The sequence below is a fragment of the Anser brachyrhynchus genome (genome assembly GCF_964034855.1).
Source record: "Anser brachyrhynchus genome assembly, chromosome: 2".
Taxonomy (NCBI): Eukaryota; Metazoa; Chordata; class Aves; order Anseriformes; family Anatidae; genus Anser; species Anser brachyrhynchus.
Window position 1 is genome coordinate 109,291,147 of NC_137695.1, and position 18,894 is coordinate 109,310,040.

Here is an 18,894-nt window from a genome sequence, read left to right on the forward strand (position 1 = left end):
TCCCTTCATATTTCTTTTATTGCCATTTCTAGGGGTGGCATGCTTGTGACTGCAGTCCGTCATAGACACTCCCCACTGCTCTGGGGAGACCATGTGAGGTCTTAAAGGAGTATGTAAATGTGTCCTTCGGGAAACAACACTCTAATTTTGTTACTAGATAAAGTCACAGGTATAAGAACACCATTCAGGCATGGTATCTATGCCCTAAGGAAACCCAAAGAGCTCATGCTACTTTACAGCTGGTTGGTACCCAAGATATAAGATTTTAGCTCTATCTTACATATGGATGGCTAAATAGTACCTACCATTTAGATACCTACATGGCTACACAGCCTTTTTTTTTTCTTTTTTTAATTAGAGCTGCAAAAATTACCAAATTGCTTCCTACTCCTACTATCCGGAAAGTGAAAGAATCACACTTCAGAGCTCAAGGCTAACATTTCTTTTCCCCACAGCGTTTTCAGAATTGCAATCTAGCTATTACTGCATCTACTGTACTATCCATCTCTCTACGTGCACACATGCCTACACTCATGTGCCTCTTTTGGACTAGATAGTGACCCCTGATACACTCATACACTCCACCAGCTTATCAGTCAGAACATCAAAGAAGAAACATAAGGAGCTTCACAAGGATGTTATATACATTTATACTAATTAAGCATAGCTTAATCGCTTGTCTTTGTTGTTGTAATATTTATGTATCTTTAAATAAGACTCTTCCAAGTTATTCAGCTTATTTTCCTTAAAAATATGATGAGCTCTCTTCCCACCTGTGAAGAATGGGAAAACAGGTTGTGCTACTTCATGTACCATTGGTGAGGCAACAAGCTCCAGCTGGGACAACCTATTTCTTTACCACCCTAATCTACAAGAGAGCAGGATGCAGTCCTGCTGAGAGATATAGTAGTTGTAGACTGAGGTTTTTCTATTTCAGCTATGTTGGCTGGTAGAGTCTGGGGGCAATCCAGGAAGAAGTTGTACCCTGAAGACTGGGAAGTAGAGGGTGCCAGGAAAAGGTACTGTGGTTGCTGGTAACAGGCTCAGAGCATCTGCTGTGGTTGTGGGGGCTGTTCTGCCTTGTGGGAATGGGCTATTTTTTGAGACACACTTCTTTCTTTCTGTGAACTAGGCTGACTCCCCTCTTATTCTGGCTGTTCTCTGCATTTTCCTGTTCTTCATCAGGTTTTTTTCCCCTTACTTAGATGTTGTTTTCCAAAGTCCTGGACCAAAGGCTTAAAAGGGAAAGAAAGACAAAAACATAAGTGCCTTAACTCTGCTTGTTCTACTTATATCCTATTTAATTACATGTTTTGTCCTCTTCCTCTGCTGGCCTAATGTATTTAAAGCCTAACAAACTCCTGATGGATAAGGGCTGAGTTTGTGTGTTGCCAGAACAGTGGCCTTCTATGAGATGCTTGTCTTCAGGCATTGTTCTGCTGTGTATGATCAATAACAATGTTATTTTTACATAGTTTATGATGCTATTTTTACATACTTTGTAATGCATTACTGTTATTCCTTTCACAACTAATAACTACTTGACATCTGGTTAATTAAGTAAACAACATACAAAGTTGTTTTCTCTTGTTGTGCTTATAAAACATCAGAAATGTGGCATTATCTGAATTGTCCTAATCTCTAAGCTGCAGAAATAAGGTTTATCTCAAGCTTAAGCAAGGAGGAAATTCTGATTCAGACATTATGAATTAATCAAATGAGGAAAAGTCATAGAAGGAAATAGTCATCTAAATGTTTGCTACTTGGTCTGGAAATGTGTAATTAGGGTCTAGCTAAGTAACTTATTGTGTCCTGTAATGCAAGGTTCTAAAAACACTGGAAACTTTCCCAGGAAGCAATGTCTTACACTAGAGAGTGGTTTTTATTATTTTTTTAAGTGTTTGTATGTTAGCAGTAATTATAGAAACAAATATTAAAGTTCCCCAAAGTCTAGTATTTTTCAATAAAACAGTACTTACCTATTTGAAGTATCACTAGTCACATATTCAAATGAAAGATTAGAAAGAAACTAATTTTGTTTTTAATGCTGTAAAGAGCCCAGATAGCATCAAAACTGATCCTTTTGCTGAGCATTTCACTTTTCATCTTATCAAATAATAAATGTTTGCTCCTTGAAAAGAAAAGGCAAAATTAGCATCTTTGGAAGGGCTTGTTTTTTGAAGCTATAGTGCTTTGTCATTTGCTTGTCTCTTAAGGTGTCCATGTCATGAATTGGAGGGAGCACTGGCAAGGTTAGTGACCAGACCTTCTGGGACAGCTTCAACTCAGTTTTCTCACATGTGAAATGTCAGAGCTGTGCAGTGGGTGGAAATGCAAGAGTGCTATGGCTGTGGACAAAAGACAACAATGTCCCAAAAACTGTTGGATGTGTGCTTAGGATGAGAGTTCATCAAGGACTTTGCAGTCTGCAATAGGCTTCCTCTTCAGGAAATGCCTATTGACTTTGGGTATGGGTTGCTACTGACCATCCTGATATGTTTCAGTGCAAACAAACATTCTTTTGTCTTCTGGCTTTTATTACTACAATCTGTTCTTGGTAATGGTCTCTCTGCTCCTGAACAAACAATATCATATGTTCTTTCTCCCTGTTTCTTGAACTTCTGATTCACTTTAATCATAACAATCTTTGTATCAGCAATAAGAGTCACTGACATTAAACAAGCACAGGAAGCCCTAGAAGTAAGATATTTCATTACACGGGGAAGGAATTATTATAACAGGTTGGGAAAGGAAAACTTGCAGTGATGTAGGAAAAGAATGGCTCCAACCAAAATACCATTTTCTCACTTTTATTTTTCAGTGTCTTCTCCCCTGAAGTCAGGGGAAAGGCTTGTTTCAAAAAAATAAATGGCACAATATGGGTTTGGAAGCTCTTGGTGGCAGTGAAGTGTCACAAATACCTCAGTGCAGAACTTGCAATAAGATTCTGCAGGCCAAATTCAGAGTCTGAGGACATGAAGCTTGAATCACCCCATGCCAGCCAGAGACTCCAACTGTTATTCTTATGCATTATTTACACCTCCTGCCTTTAAATATCACCCTGGGGATTTGTCTGTGGATTGTCTGTCGAGTTCATGTTCAGATAAAGTGTTCAATATCTAAGGTAACTGAAAGAAAAGTGTATGTCACGCTGAAATCCCTCCATCTTTGTATGCATTTACAACAACTTATCTTTCTGCAGACCTTTCTGAATTAGTTCTCAAGCTGTTCAAATGCATCTGTTCATTCACAGCCTGACCCCGTGAAAGGAGAGACACCTTTCCCCTCCTCTCTAGAGCTGCTTTTTTTTTTTTCTTATAAAGAAAATTTAATGCAATATAATTTGGAGTCCAGGTGAGCCACCACCAACTTTGTACTGTTTGGAGAAAAAAATACAAAGGTGTTCATCTGAGTACATCTCCAACAGCTTCCTGGGGGAAGGGAGGAAGCACGCAGGGACCCTGGCCAGCCAGCAGTTACCTACCTTGCGCTGCTGGCGGTGGCTTGGTGAATATGCGCTTCTGTCTTCCCTGTCCTGATGGCTGCTGACAGCAATTAAAGGTAGACAGCTGTTTGTTGTCTGGTGTAACGCTGGCTGTGAGTGTTTGCAGAGTGGTATGGAAGGAAGCTGAGGTTTCACGTGGAGCCACAGAAGGGAAGGGAGCTCTTACAAAGATAGATGAATCCAGAAGAAAATGTGTTTACATAAAGTTTGTATAATGCTGTCTTCAAGAAGGATAGCGTTTTGAACAGGCTGCAATGAAGAATTCAAATTCTTTATTAGAGGAGGCAGCGGTGGCTTTTCCTTTTCCGTGAGGGGAGTTTCCTAGTGCTGCTGAGCAAGTTCAGTCATTTATGATTTATTTTTTCGTTTATCACCTGTCAGACTTTGCTCAAAATGCAATTATTACTTAAATTTTCCTGACCCAAAACAGACAATCTGCTGCTTCTAGCAGATATTATTGTATTTTTTTTATTTTCATGGGTTTCAGAGTTGCTTTAGGTGATTCTACGTTTCTCTTATTTGTAGCCTGTAGCTTAAGAGTGACCCGATCCACAGGCTTTGGTGGTGCAGCTGGCTTTGGTTCTGTACGTGCAGACCAGTTGCAGTGCTTCTGAATACACCTTACATTTAATTCTCTTAGAGGCTGGCAAGTGGCAATAAATAATTATGGACTCGGTCATCCACAAAACAACTTGCTTTTCTACTGAAGAATTGTGACTATCACAGTGGTCAATGTGATCTAAATTTTGCGGTGGTGAGGGCTGTGGATCTGGATCTCAATGCCTTTGTAGGTATACCTAGGGAGTCTGTTTATGGACTCATTTATCCTCATTCATATGTTATCCTGCCAGCAATTCTTGCTGTTCGTATCCAAAGGACTACAACTTGGACCTGCAGGCACTCTGCTGCATTGGGATATGGTGCTGTTTCTACATGCGTCACATCAGGACAGTTGAAAGCTTATGAATGACAGAATAGGTATCAGTGATGGGATTTAAATCCAGGTAGTTTTCTGCTGGCAAGACCACAGTTAATCTTCTGTTTTCTTTCACCTTCCTTTTGCCATCTCCTGTCCGCAGGGAAAGCAGCACTTTGTGTTTCCATGTTCAGGTGAATATTGCAAAGGAACTTCAAAAGCTCCAGTCTGCCAGCAAGGCTTACCAAGGCGTGTCTTTCTCACGCTCATCTGCTGGGCAGCAAAGCACGGACAACTCCTGGTCAGTACCTGAGATGTCGTGGGGCAGCTGAACAGAAGCACCGTTGCAAGGTGCTTGGGCTGCTGGCTTAATCAGGCCTCTGCTATATGTGGCTGCTCTAATGAAAACACATTGTATTTCTGGAAAAACATTGCTGAAAGAAAATCCATGTGGCAATCAAGGTCTGGTCATCCCATGTGCCTTTTGTCCTCGGCAGAAGGCACAGCTTGATCTCCCTAGGAACATGTTCCTCTGTAGGACAGAATATGGTGAGGCAGCAGTCAGGACTGGTGCAAGTGCAGGGATGACAGATGCAAAAATCAGTTCTCTGCTGTCCCCATTGCTTTCAGAACTCATTGGGGGTGTTTGTGGGAGTTGTCTGAGCCTGTGATTTATTGGGTTTAGGCAGGCAGAGCAGTTGGTGCAGTGTCAGAGTTGGCAGAGATGAGTGGGGCTCTGTTGATGTGTGGCTCCCACAGCAATGGGAGCAGATGCCTGTCCTGCAGGCAAGATGCTGTCCTGACTGTTAGTATGCCACCCTTAACAAGAGGAACAACTGTCTTATCTGGATGGCAGAATATCATGGGAAGAGAACAGTGCTTGCCTGGCTGAGGACAACTGGGGTCTCTGCTTGTTGATGACCCCAGAGCAAACACCCTAGGGATCCAAGCCCCAAAAGTGAGCTCTATCATGTGTGAGGTTGCTTTGAGTGCAGCTCTGATTCGAGGGGAAGGAGTCACCATTTGCTTGTGGCTCCCCTCCCATGGCTAACAAATGCAAAGGGGAGGTTTGAGCATTGCAGGTCACTAGACAATAAGGCTTCTTGCAAAGTCATATCATGCCTTCATACAAAGAACAGAAGCAATTAAAAAAAAAGACATTGCAGTCCTTGAAGGCATTAAATACTACATATTATGCTATGCATCGTAAAACTATGTGGTTTGGCTGAATGTTTATTGTTTGTCTGGTCTCATTGAGGCTGGATTTCTTCCTGAGAGGTCGGAACTGAACCAGTGGGCCTGAGATATGCTGGCAGATACCTGGGCAGTTTGTTTAAAACAGGCACATGGTGCATTGACCATTTTTCAGTGATGTTTGTGGTTTGTTGTTTTTTTTTGTGTGGAGGATTGCATCCATAGCAAATTGTACTAATGTACTGCAATGCTGTACCAGTGTTGCAGCTTATCAGCAGGTAACTGTTGAAGCAGTATGGGGGGGTCTGACAGTTAAAGATAGAAATAGCCTGGCATGACAACAGTAATATTAGAGCCAAACAGCTGTGTCCTAACAATCAGGAAGAACAGCTTTTTCATCTACCTCTCCTTTTGCTTTCTTCTCCCTAAATAACTTCGTCCCCTGTAGTTATTGCTTGCCCATAATACATTCTTACAACTGTAAACTGTGACAATGTAGCTAACAAGAGGAAGCTGAGAAGGAAGATATAAAATAGTTTTGAATGCTGGTAATAATGTAGAATCAAATAGTGGGAACAGAAATCAATACCCTTATTCATGCTAGGTAGGATCTTCCTCCATTAGCCTCATCGGGGAGAGAGACTGCAGAGACTCAAGTTCTATTTAATATGAATGAATCTATCAAGACTGGTCCAGGATTAAAAGTAGAATTAAGTTTTAATGGAGCATAAACACTTCAAGGGTTTTCCATTTGTTTAAATTTTCTCCTTTCTTCAACAAAAGGAGATAAGTGCTTAATGCACATGTGGGCCTGGGTAACACAATGCAAGTGGAAAAACAAGATGATTGAGGTGAGCCAATGAATTGTCAAACAGAAGGACCAGAGGCAGATCTCAAGAGAAGTTAAACAAATAACATGTAATTAATTCTCACAATTTTACCTAATGCTCTGTGACATAGCTGTCACTACCATTGTCAGAAGCTGTAAGTGAAATGGAATTGAAATAATTTTCAGGCAGCATTAATCTCAGTATGTTGGAAGAATGTTTTTCTAATATGGATGTCTTGAATCGTGTGTTCTTGAGCTGTACATAGGAGTTCTAAAAGCTTAAGTTGCTCTGTTATGACTTTTATCTTAGACTGATGCTGTTGCTTCAGTTAGCAATATTATAACCTTTATGACATACAGAAATGTATTTACTTCTATGTGACTGCCCTCCAGGGCACTCTGTAATTATAAAAATGGCCACAAAAGCATACGATTATATGGTTTTACTACTTCATTTATATTTATATCACTTTTTCCCCTGCATTTGAAAGCATTTTTTTTCCCCTGCTAATGCACCTGAGATTGAAGCAGGCAGTTGTGCTCTCTGTTAGGAGAATATACTCTACTTTCTGGTTGACAAGAGCAGTAGAAGAAAACCTCAGGGATCTTCCCTTTCTATTTTAAAGGGTCTCCCAAGCAGGATACTAGAAGTTAATACCAACCAAAAATTATTGCTGTATTAACCTTTCTCTTTGTTATGCTATATTGCTTGGTTTTAGCTATGGTAAAATCTTTGTTTGCTGAAGCAGTGATAATAGGAATTATACTGGGACACTGAACTTGCTGTAAGTGCTACATAGCAGTTTTCATTTTAAGAAATGTTCTTAAATTGTTCTCAGTTACTTACCATTTTCCAGTTTGTAATTATTCAAGTTAAGATCTTCCTTCCCATTTGTCCTACTCACATCAACTTTGGCTAACATAATTCTGCTATTTCTCATGTTAATCAAAGAACAAGATAAGGAAAAACATTCTTGGTTTTTTTTTGTTTCCCTCCCCTCATCCCTGCATAAAGGAACTCATAATTCCTTTAAGAGGATTCTGTGCAAATCTGGCAAAAGATGGCCTTTGAAAGGGAGCCAAGGGTTTTGCCTGGATTAGTTAAATACCTGAGGAAAAAAAATCAGTTTGTATATCTTTGGATAAGTGTTCACACATGTGCGAAATTCTCAGAATACCCTGTTTGCTGCAGGTGAGTAGATGTCACTCCCCTTCCAGTCCCTACTTGCTGATCAACCTTGTATATGACTGCATGCATCTTCAGGGTGCAAGGGGAGCTCTGTAGTTGAGGGCTCTACAGAGCACAGATTTTTATTCATATAGCAGGAGAAAGGCAGGATATACTGTGCTGATGCCCAGCTGGAATTAAGTTGCTAAAATCCAGAGGGCTGCAGAAGGGGTATGAGCAGTAAGGAGTAAAGCTGGTGTGCAATAAGCAGTGGAAGACAGCAGAGAGCACAAAGAGAAAGGATCACGAGTTGGAAGAGGGTGAGGTAGGGGAGTAACCCGAACTTGAGGGAATGGAGTGGTGGTGCACCTTTCCTTTTCCGCCAATAAGTACAGCACAAATTGTAGGATATGATCTTGAAGGAAGACAATTCCTAGACAAAAGTTTGAGGGTTCTCCATCAGCTGATACTGATTAAAAGAGGGAACCAACTTAAATAGGTTTTTGGTATGGACAGACCTTATGTGCTAAATGAGAATATGTACGAGAGGAGACCTTGAAATGGTGATTAGAAATATTTTGGCCACAGTCACACCTACTGATGACTCCTTCATTTGAATCTGAAGTTTTATGAAGGAAGGCAGCATTTTCTGGAAACAGCTCATATAAAACTAGTAGGGTGACTTAGCATGACTTACTTTGGTTGAAAATATCTGTTTTGTTTCTCTTCCTCACATTGTTAAATGAAATCACTTCAGAAAAAACAAGTCTTATTTTTTCCTATATTCTGGCTTAAATAACTTGTACAAAAGGTCTCCAATTCACTTGCTTTAATCCTTATCCATGGAAGGCTGTCAAACTCCCAAGCTGTTGCAAGACAGGAGTCTTCCTCCAAAAGAGATCTAAAAGATAGTGTAGCCAGAGTTAATTATTATGGTTGCTTTATTCCCAGGACTTTCAGCATCTCCTTTTAATAGATAACATTTTGCAGTCTGCTGAGTATTTATCAGGCATTCGGCTGGAATATAGTTGGTCAGCCAGAGAAAGAGAGAGTGGAAAAAAAAAAAATCACTTGTGTCATAAGCATGTGGCCAGTCCCTGCCCAAAGTAGCAGGGAGATATGGCTGTCCTCATTACTGGCAGTGCCCCTCTGACCTGACAAGGGCAGCTTCTGAACTCCAGGGTCAGCAGCAGGGTTTGAAATTCTCTATTTGTTCTAGTCTTTGACCTCAAACTTCCAGCGTACCAAGTGCAAAGGAAGCTGCAGAGCTGTGATAGGGGTTACAATGAAGAGACTGAACAGTGGTGTCAGAGCCCTGGTGACTGCAGGGAGGAAAAAAGAATCAAATATGCTGACCAGGTCAAGACTACTTGGGGAGCCAGGCTGTGGCCATTCAAAAACCATTAAAGAAATTAAAAAAGAAAAGCCCCAATCCCTATCCAGCAAGTAGGACAGCTCTCAGTAGGAACCCTCTGAGGATGGAAGAAAGATGTATCAAACGACACCATCCTGTGATGAGACATGGGCATCACATCACTGGTTAAAGTGGTAAGAGATTAAACTGAAACTTTACCTACATTCTAGACCAGTTTCTCAGGTCATAACAGCAGCTGAGCAAATACTTAAAGTAGGAGCCAAAGAAAACTTAACTTGCGCTAATTCTCAATAACCATTATCATTAAACAGCAATTTCTCCTGTTTTAGGAAGGTGAGAAACTTCTTATATTGCTTCAGAACCTGACGGCATACAGAACTGTTTGATACTCTGAGTATTTTTCAGTGACAGATCAGTCCTGAGAGTTGCAAAATAGTTGGAAATGTTTCTTGGGAAAGCTACAGAAGTGAGTAGTGTAGGTCTTCCTTCTGACTCACAGCCACGATATCTGAATTGCTGGAGGATCTATTCTTTTTTTCTGGTATTATTAGTAAAAATGGATTTGCAGCAATCTCCTGGGTATTGCTTGCCTAAAAACTGAAATTATGATGCAGGAGGGTAGAGGTGATTAAAAATTTTCCAAGTTCACCATGTTACTGGATGATGTGTATGGGCCAAGCAAAGGTGCAGAGGTGAAGGTAGGCATACAAAGTGATGGAACCTAACCTGCCCCAATGTTGTGCAGCTGGCAGCAAAGCCTATTAACATTTACCATGTGGCTTCTTTTCTGTTTTTTCCTCACTGCTTAAATAAAAGCTTAAAGTAATTTTTATTTTGTGGGCACCCATGGTGTTTGTTACCCTTGAAGAGAAGGCACACTTTGCTTCTCTGTGACTGTGGTGAATGTACCTGGACTTGGGACTGAAGTGGCACAAGCTCTTTTTTTTTTTAGATCTGTGTAGAAAAACTTGACAAACTGAGGCTTAAAAACATGTTGAGAAAAGGCACATTGTGGCTGTATTGTGAAGAGTTGGCCAGTTCTTGGAGGATGAGAGTTCAAGTTTACCAATGCTCGGCTAAGGGACTCTGGGACAGTAGGAGCTTCACAGTAGTGGGGGGCTGTCCAGTGTGGCAGTGTCCCCCTTCCATACTCCATGTATTTAGTCTTTCTTGCCAGGGGGCTCTCTTGTGGGGCTCTGTCCAAGGACAGTGTCTCATGAGCTCTAACATGAGACTAGTGGGCCAAAAATAGCGTGACGATGGCTTATGCCAGACTTCATCCTGTTGTAGAAAGACCACAGGACCTAAAGAGCCACAGAAAGTTGAAGCAGATGTATGGCTGAAAATTGAGGCACTGAGATGTTCCAGTGTTAAAGATGGTTAAATCATAAGTACCCTCACAACACTTCTTAAAACTGGTGCAAAATAATTGGTTTCTGTTTTGGAGAGCTTTTTGTAACTATTGGCACAGAAGTATTTCGCTGTATATAGTCAGTCCTTGCTGATGAAGAGTGTCAGTTGTATCACTTAGTAGCTGTACAGGCTTTCACAAACTCCTCATCTTGCCTGGGGATGTGCTGGGGGATACAGCTTGAAAATAAAGTAAAACCAAGCCCTGGAGTGGCTGCTGCTCACATCTGTGGTGAATGCAAAACCTGGACTTAACAATAGGACTTCTCCAAATCAGTAAGGTGGGGGGTGGGGGGGCGAATGAAAATGATAAAAAATATCTTTAGGTCTCCAGTAGCTCCAGGAAAACAGTTGCTTCACAGCATATTTAATCTTTCGTATGTTCATTTTCATGAAATTCTTGAAAAGACATTTTTTTAAATATTTTGAAGAGCAGTGTGAGGCAGGTAAATTGTCGTGGGCTTTCTCTAAAGTTATGTAAATGTATGCTATGGGAAGACTTGTATGAAACATGTTATTTATATACTCAGGAGACTTTGATAAGACATTATTGTCATTTGCTCTGTGATTCTAGACACTCTCAAAAGGCCTTAATGTCATATGTAAAACACAAATAGAGATGCAGTAGAACAGGGGAATGATTCATAGCAATAGCACTATGCTTTCCTTCTGCTGCTTTGTTTCTGACTGGTGAGAAAGCTATAGTGAAGAGCAAACCTGCAGCTTGTAAAGGCTTTTCAGGGCTTAAGCTACAACAAACTAGCAGTCAGGTGAGCTGACTTATTCTATGCTTCAAGCTACACAGTTTTCCTCAGATGACCTAATCTGTGCCCAGTGACTTTTTTAGCCCAGGACAGTTCAGTCTCTGGAAAACAAACTTGCTGCAGGCAAATTATGACTGCTCCCAGAGCACAGGACTTCTGAAACAGCAGGGACATTGGTGAGGTGGGATATGCTGGAGTCTGTCAATAAATAAATCCCATTCACTCAGAGGCTAAAGCAACTGGAGAAAATGGTTTTTCTGCTCCTAAGCATAGCATTCAACTTGGGCTTTAGTCAGACACCTGAGAAATGGGTTTCTTGTCTTTCATAGCACTGGTCTACCCAGTCCAGCCTTCAGCAAGTTAGTTGTATCATCAGAGGAGGGTGGCGTAGGGCGGAGAAAACAAGAAATCACATGAAAGCACTGGAATATATCCATCCAGTATGGAGCGGGGAAGTCTTCTGTCAACTGCAGGTGGGTGCCTGAAACAAAGGTAGGTTTCTCTGTGAGGTTATGGAGGCTCAGGTGAGCTGTCTCGCAGCATGCTCCAGAGCTCAGGAGAAGGGAACTGCTCCCTGCCCCTTGCTGAATCTGAAACCGTCCCCTGCATGGTTAGTGGAGGAGGGGATATGAGGATATCTGTATGTTCACAGATTCTAAGGTCAGAAGAGACTGTTCTAGTGATCTGTTAATTTTGTGTCTGTGGACCTTAGGTTTTTCCTCAGCATTGGATTGAGGTTATCTTAGACATCTAATCTTTAAAAACTTCAGTCTGTGCTGATTATGCCACCTACCAGATAAGCTCTTTCAATGTTTAATTATCTTCACAGCTAGGAAAATGCATCTTATTTCAAGGTTGAATTTGTATACCTTTTTCTACCTCTTGGATTTTGTTTTGATAATTTTTTTCTTTCAGTTATTTTTCTGTATGTTTTTTTACTACTGGATGAAGTCAAACTGTACAGGCTTACTTGAGACCTTTGTCTTGTATTTTTTAAAGTATTGTGTATTAGAATAGCATATTTGAAAATGAAATACTGGAAGGAAGGGAATTAAGATATCCAATTAGCAAGTCTGTTCTCACGGATAAAATTCCAAACTTCTAGAATAACAAATCATCATCGTTTGCTTATGGCCATCTTGTATTGCTTCTAGCTGTTCATTCTACATGTCTATCTGCAATGTTTCATTAGTTCCTGAGAAGGTTTTTAACTCCTTGTCTTTTACAGCATGTGTTGTATAATGACTCAAAAATGCATTTGAGTTGTATCCTCTTGGTATGAACTCTCTAGCTGCAACTCCATTAAATGTGGTGTGAGCACTGGCCCTCAGAAGGCGCATAAAAACAGCCAGGCCATAGGCCCATCAGGTCTCTTTCCAGCAGTGTCCAAAACAGATGTTTTGGGGAAGATGATTTTAAAAGAAAACCCCATCCTTGGATGTTAGCCAAACCACCAGTGCACATCTGCATAGATGCCAAAGCAAGCAGACTTTTACGCAAATAGAATTTGGAAGTAATTTTTGCAGCTAGGTCTGGTGTGAGGTTATTTCATGGGTGGGCGCATCCAGAATCACAATTCTGTGTAGTCCTAATTCAATCTTCACGGTGATCAGCTTAGGCCTCATGAGAACATAGTGTGTGAATTGAACAAGCTCATTAACAATTACATGACACTTCTTACCTTTTTCAAATAAAAGAAAACTAAGCCAAACACAAATTCTCTTTTCACTTTAAAGGAGAAAAATGCCAAGGAAAATAACATAATGACAGCAAAAGGAAAAAAACAGGAAGGCAGAATTTTGGTTTTCTCTGGTTTGAGGCTTTGTTTTTCTTTTCCTTAGAACTCTTGAATGCATTTTATCAACTATGAGCTCTAAGTGGAGGAAGACGATGGTGTAAGCAGGCCGAAAAACATTTTATATGATTGTATGCATAAGTGACTGTAAATATTTTTTAGATGTTTCAGACATTTTGTTTTGAGCTTACTGGTATTAAATACAAATTATTACTCTGGCATATGTCTGCAAACCCTTTCCTACAATTAAGGTAACCAAGTTTCTCTCTGTAAGATGAACTGGAATTGTTTCATTATATGGAGCAGGTGGAAAAGATTTGATTTGGAGAGAGGCTAAAAATAATTATTTCCACAAGCCTTTTGCCACCACTGAAGAGCCGTGTATATCTGGTATCCAAGGGCAATTAGGTTTCAAACAGGCCTACCACACATGCAGATGGCAGGGCTGTTGAAATGAGCACAAAGGGAAAGTTGAGAAAAGGAGGAAAAAATGCCTTTTGTCTGAACAGTTTGAATAATGCACCAGAGAACCCTGTGTGAATCCAACCAGAAACACAGAATGAATTATGACTAAACAACAATTTGCAACACCCCAAATATAGACTGGAATCATCAGACTTCTTAAATCTCTTCTGTATTAGTGTTGATTAGGTAAGTCTGAGATATAGAACCTGAACCTAGTCTGCAGCAACAGCTGGACTTGGGGTTATTTGCTTTCCTCTGCTTTGGAGAGGCAGGGCAAAAAAGTAATGTAGCTGAGAGCTAGATGCTGAGGTTAGCAGGGGTCTGAAAAGAGAAAGGAAACAGCTTTTGCTAAGCAGAAGCCATAATGCCATACTGCAGCAAAACGTATCTTAGCACTTCAGCAAACCCATATTTATAGAAAGCATCAGCATGCAGCTATGGTCACATGTCTGAAGGTGGCCTTTCATCCCCTTGTAAATATTTTTCAAAATGAGACGGGGTGGGAGATGGGAGAAAGAACAGATGATGGTGTTTAAATTTCTGCAGCATTGGAATTTCAGTACCTGCTGCAGAGGGTGTAACAGGCATCTAGTCCTTACCTCTCAAACTGAAATACCAAAACTCACTCTTGAAACTCTTGCCAGTTTTCACGCCCCCTTCCCACCCCCACAGCCTCACCACTACCGTCAGCATTTGCTATGCCATTTTGCTTCATTGCTCACTTGCTAAATATAAGCCTGTGATTTTTCTTTCTTCTGAAAGCTCTGCTGTGCCATAAGCACTGAATGCTGTCAGCTCCACCACCCTAATTCACCATAAGCTATGGACTGCCTACAAGGGTGCATAAGTCCATCTTAAGTGAAATGTTGGTTCCTATGGCCAAAAAAAAGCTTGTTTTTGAGGCTGGGAAGGACCCTGGGAGGTCTCTAGTGCAGCTTACTGCTCCATGCAGAGTGAGCTATGACACCAGATCAGGTTGCTCAGGGCTTTCTGGTCTTGAAAACCTCCAAAGACAGAGCCTGCACAGCCTCCTTGATTGGTCTGGTTCAGTGTTTGGCTGTCCTCAGGAATACAGAGTTTCTCCTTGCACTCAGTCTGCCTCTCATTTCTGTTTGTACCTCCTGTCTTCTCGCTATGCACTGCTGTGAAGAGCATTGCTCTGGTTGTTTGGGTAACCTCATAAGTACTGAGGTACTCATGTCAGGTGCCCCCAAAGCTGTCTCATCTCCATGTTGAACCAGTTTTGGTTCCTCATTCTCCACACAAGGCAAGTACTCCAGCCCTCACCATTCTGGCTGCCCTCTGTTGAACTCATTCCAGTTTACTGATGTATTGGGCAGACCATGACTACATACTCTTCTAAATAGTCTGTGTGCTTAGCAAAGAGGGATGTCTTCTCTCTGACAAAAATGCCCAAGGATTACTATATCACCTTCTGTGCTGCTAGGGAATGCTGCTGGCTCACATTCAGATTGCCATTGTTCACGGCCTCTGTGGTGGATCTGCTCCATAGGCAGTGACTTGCTGAAGGAATTTGAAGACTTGAGGACTTCCAGAGAGTGCTTTATTGCCTGTGTGGAAAATTTGCTCACCTTAAATACCGTGAAAGAAGTGTTCATAAGTCTTACCGTGTTTTTATTGCTGGTCTTTGTTCAAGACCAGTACTGGGTCATCCAAAGATGTTAATTAGGTTAAATATTTTCTGCTTGGGTAGTTAACTATGCTGTTCCCAGATAACTTCTTCAGAAGTACCTCAAGACTTTACAGAAAATAAAACATTTATTATTCCCAATTCTATCCCTATTTACTGCATAAATGCTTATGCAGGTATACTAATATAAACAGATGCAAGGGCTTAGAGAAGGCCATGTAAAAAAGGAGGGGAAAAAAAAATTGCTTAAAATTGCTCCTGATAGTAGCTTCTGGTGTGATGTCAGGCTGCTTATGCATAAGCAGGAACATAACTCCATCCCCTTCTGCTTTCACTCCAGGCCGCAGGTCCCACCAAGCGCTAACTGGATGGGGCAGGATCACTAGGCTTTGTATGTTTTGCGGTCCATGAAATTACTCTTACTTGTCTCTGACTGCAGCCCATATTCTGTCTTTTGTTCTCTCTTTTGAATGTCAACTCCGTTCTTTTTCTCTGCTTTTTCAGCTTTCCTAGATGTGCCCTTTTCTTAGGATGAGCTTTTTCTGAGTTAAACGTACCACACTCACGTTTTAGAGAGATCATCCTTACAATCTCTACTTGCACTTTTGAAATTCTAAGAGTGGAGGTTATTGCCAAATTGTCTGGATAGTTCAGCAAGGTCTTATCCAAAGGTCACCGTTGGAAACTCAGGATATTTTAGGAGAGTAGATTCAGTGTACTCTGCAAATATTTGTTTGCTTGTTAAGGTTGTATCAAATGCAAAGGCCTGATCCTGTAGCTCTGAGATTGACCCTACCCGTCTCAGTGGGACTGTTGTATGACGGGGATTGAAGGATCAGATTCTCCAGGATGTTTGATAAATGATGCATGTCCATGGGGAAATTGGCTTGTTAACCAGTCATGAATGTATGCATTTTGAAAGAGCAAAATTTTGCTTACTGTTTTCAAAGTAAAAGAGCAAATTTCCTGGCTATTTCTAAAAATATAACTATCTCTTAATGTCAATATGCCAATCTGAAACAACTCATGTAATAACATCTAATTTACAGTGAGGAATCATTATCTTCTAGCTGTGTTACAGTTAACTGCAAATAATGAAATGAAGCTTTATGGCACTTAAACAGAGGGAAATGCTCAGATTAATACAAAATGTAAATTGGTGTGTAATTCACAGTTAGCATTCTGTTTGACTTTCTTCCTCAGCCTCCCCCTTCTGTCTTTTAATTTCAAGGTTGAAGCAAACTGGGCTCTGGCATTAAGGAGAATAGAGGTTTATCTTCTTTCCCAGCTCAGTTTCAAAGAGCAGGAGAAAAGTCTGTATCAGTTCATTTGTAACTGAGTGACACAGGGCCTGGATGGGAGGTCACAGTGATCTGCAGCAGACAAAAGATGTGTAAAAATCCTGAAAGGGTGGACTGACTCATTAGACTTGATGTACAGAAAGGTCTTAATTATACTGGATTGCTGCAAGTCTTCCTCTTTCAAGCTTTTAAAAGCAAATTAAAAGCTGCAAAATCTGGGTTTCACTTACTCAGTGTAAGTGCTGGTCAGATAATGCAGAGTCGTTTGGCTGCCAGGCTCACAGGAGCTATCCAGCCTGTTCTTTCAGTTAAAGGAAAAGCAAGCACCTAAGGCAAGGGTTCAGGACCACCCAGGTGAGTGATATAGCAGCTGTGTAGTACAGGACGGAGCTGGAAGCAGCTGGTTTGGCTTCCTTCAAAATATGGATGAAGACCCCTCGCCTTTCCCTGTTACTTCCAAAATCTGATCCAAGTGTTGTCCTCTTGGAGTTAGGGCTGCTTCTGCCTATATAAAAACAGTTTGTTGAACCAGTGGAAATATATTGAGGAAGGCTAAAGATCTGGAGTCAGACAGTATTGAAGACACATTCTGAGTAAAATATTAGGTCCCTAAAGGGAAGGCTTTGTATTGGCATTCCCTTATCTCAAAGAAATGTGCACATGGGAAGAGATAAGGCTAGTCTCAATTTCTAGGTCAAGTTTTTGAAGGTTAGAAGTAGTAAAGTAGAAGTTTGCACTAGTTTGAGATTCTGCGTGTTCACAGCAAGACTGATATTTAACAAGACTGATATTTAACCAGGTGTGTTGAAAGTGTCTGGGTAACTGATGAGTTGTAGACACTGCCTTAATTTCCCTTTTCTTGAATAGGAGAGATCAGATGCCTACTAGGCTGTCTAGAGAACACAATCTTTAAAAGAAAACTGGAGAGGCAAAAAGTCTTCAGCCTAAGAAACTGGAGCTTAGAACTGAAGGCAACTTTAAGGACAGAGTATCCAAGAATCTGCATGTGAAAAATGGACACAGTTGACTACTCCAAAGGACTACTTTAATGATATGGAGTATGGCAGAGTTGCTGAATACCTTTTTTGCTTCAGTCTTTATTGCTAAAACCAGCCCTCAGGAATCTCAGACCCTGGAGACAAGAGAGGAAGTTCAGAGAAAGGAGGACTTTCCCTTGGTTGAAGAGGATTGGGTCAGAGATCATCTAAGGAAACTTGACATCCACAAATCCACAGGCCCTGATCAAATGCACCCATGGGTGCTGAGGGAGCTGGCTGATGTTATTGCTAAGCCACTCTCCGTCTTTGAAAGGTCATGGAGAACAGGAGAGGTGCCTGAGGACTGGAAGAGAGCCGATATCATGCCAGTCTTCAAAAAGGGCAAGGAGGACGCAGGCAACTATAGGCCAGTCAGCCTCACCATCAACACTGGAAAGGTGATGGAACAGCTCATCCTGGAGGTCATCTCCAAGCATGTGGAGGATAAAAAGGTGATCAGGAATAGTCAGCGTGGGTTCACCAAGGGGAAATCATGTTTAACCAATCTGATATCCTTCTATGATGAGATGACTAGCTGGGTAGATTAGGGGAGAGCAGTGGATATGGTCTACCTTGACTTCAAGGCTTTTGACATTGTCTCCCATAACATCCTCATAGACAAGCTCAGGAAGTGCGGCCTAGATGAGTGGACAGTGAGGTGGATTGGCATTTGGCTGGATGGCAGAGCTCAGAGGGTTGTGCTCAGTGGTGTGGTCTAGTTAGAGGTCTGCAGCTCTCGGTGTCCCCCAGGGGTCAGTACTGGGTCCAGTCTTGTTCAACTTATTTATCAATGACCTGGATGGTGGAATGGAGAGTGCCATCAGCAAGTTTGCTGATGATACAAACCTCGGAGGAGTAGCTGATTCCCCAGAGGGCTGTGCTGCTGTTCAGAGGAACCTCAAAAGGCTGGAGGGTTGGGCTGAGAGGAACCTCATGAAGTTCAACTAGGACAAGTGCAGGGTCCTGCACCTAGGGAGGAATAACCCCAAGCACCACTACAGGCTGGGGATGAACCTGCTGGAGAGCAGCTCTGCAGAGAGGGACCTGGGAGTCTTGGTGGACAGCGGTCTGACCATGGGTCAGCAATGTCCCTTTGTGGCCAAGAAGGTCAACAGTATCCTAGGCTGCATTTGAGTGTTGCTAGAAGGTCAAGAGAGGTGATCCTCCTCCTCTGCTCAACCCTGGTGAGGCCACACCTCGAGTATTGTGTCCAGTTCTGGGCTCCCTAGTATAAGAGGGACATGGAGATACTGGAGCGAGTTCAGAGGAGGGCTACAAAGATGATTAGAGGACTGGAACACCTGTCATATGAGGACAGGCTGAGAGATCTGGGCCAGTTTAGCCTGGAAAAGAGAAGACTGAGGGGAGACCTCAACAATGTGTATAAATATCTGAGGGGAGGGTGTTGAGAGGATGGAGCTGGTCTCTTTTCAGTTGTGCCCAGTGAGGGGATGAGAGACAACGGGCACAAATTGAAGCACAGG

At 41.7% G+C, this 18,894-nt stretch overlaps 1 protein-coding gene across 3 annotated transcripts in view; it reads left to right on the forward strand.

Annotated features, from left to right (window-relative positions):
• Nucleotides 1-855: 855 nt before the first annotated feature.
• Nucleotides 856-18,894, forward strand: part of LOC308190486 (uncharacterized protein) — a 44,656-nt gene continuing 26,617 nt past the window's right edge. Inside the window, exons 1-3 of one of the 3 annotated variants that reach the window (XM_080581969.1) lie at nt 856-1,019; nt 2,217-2,252; nt 4,585-4,722. In XM_080581969.1, coding sequence (XP_080438095.1) covers nt 940-1,019; nt 2,217-2,252; nt 4,585-4,722 — 254 coding nt within the window. In that variant the 5' untranslated portion in view covers nt 856-939. Of the gene's footprint in view, nt 1,020-2,216; nt 2,253-4,584; nt 4,723-17,240; nt 17,898-18,894 lie in introns of those variants that run through there. The other 2 variants (XR_013947231.1, XR_013947230.1) reach the window with 2 other exon arrangements.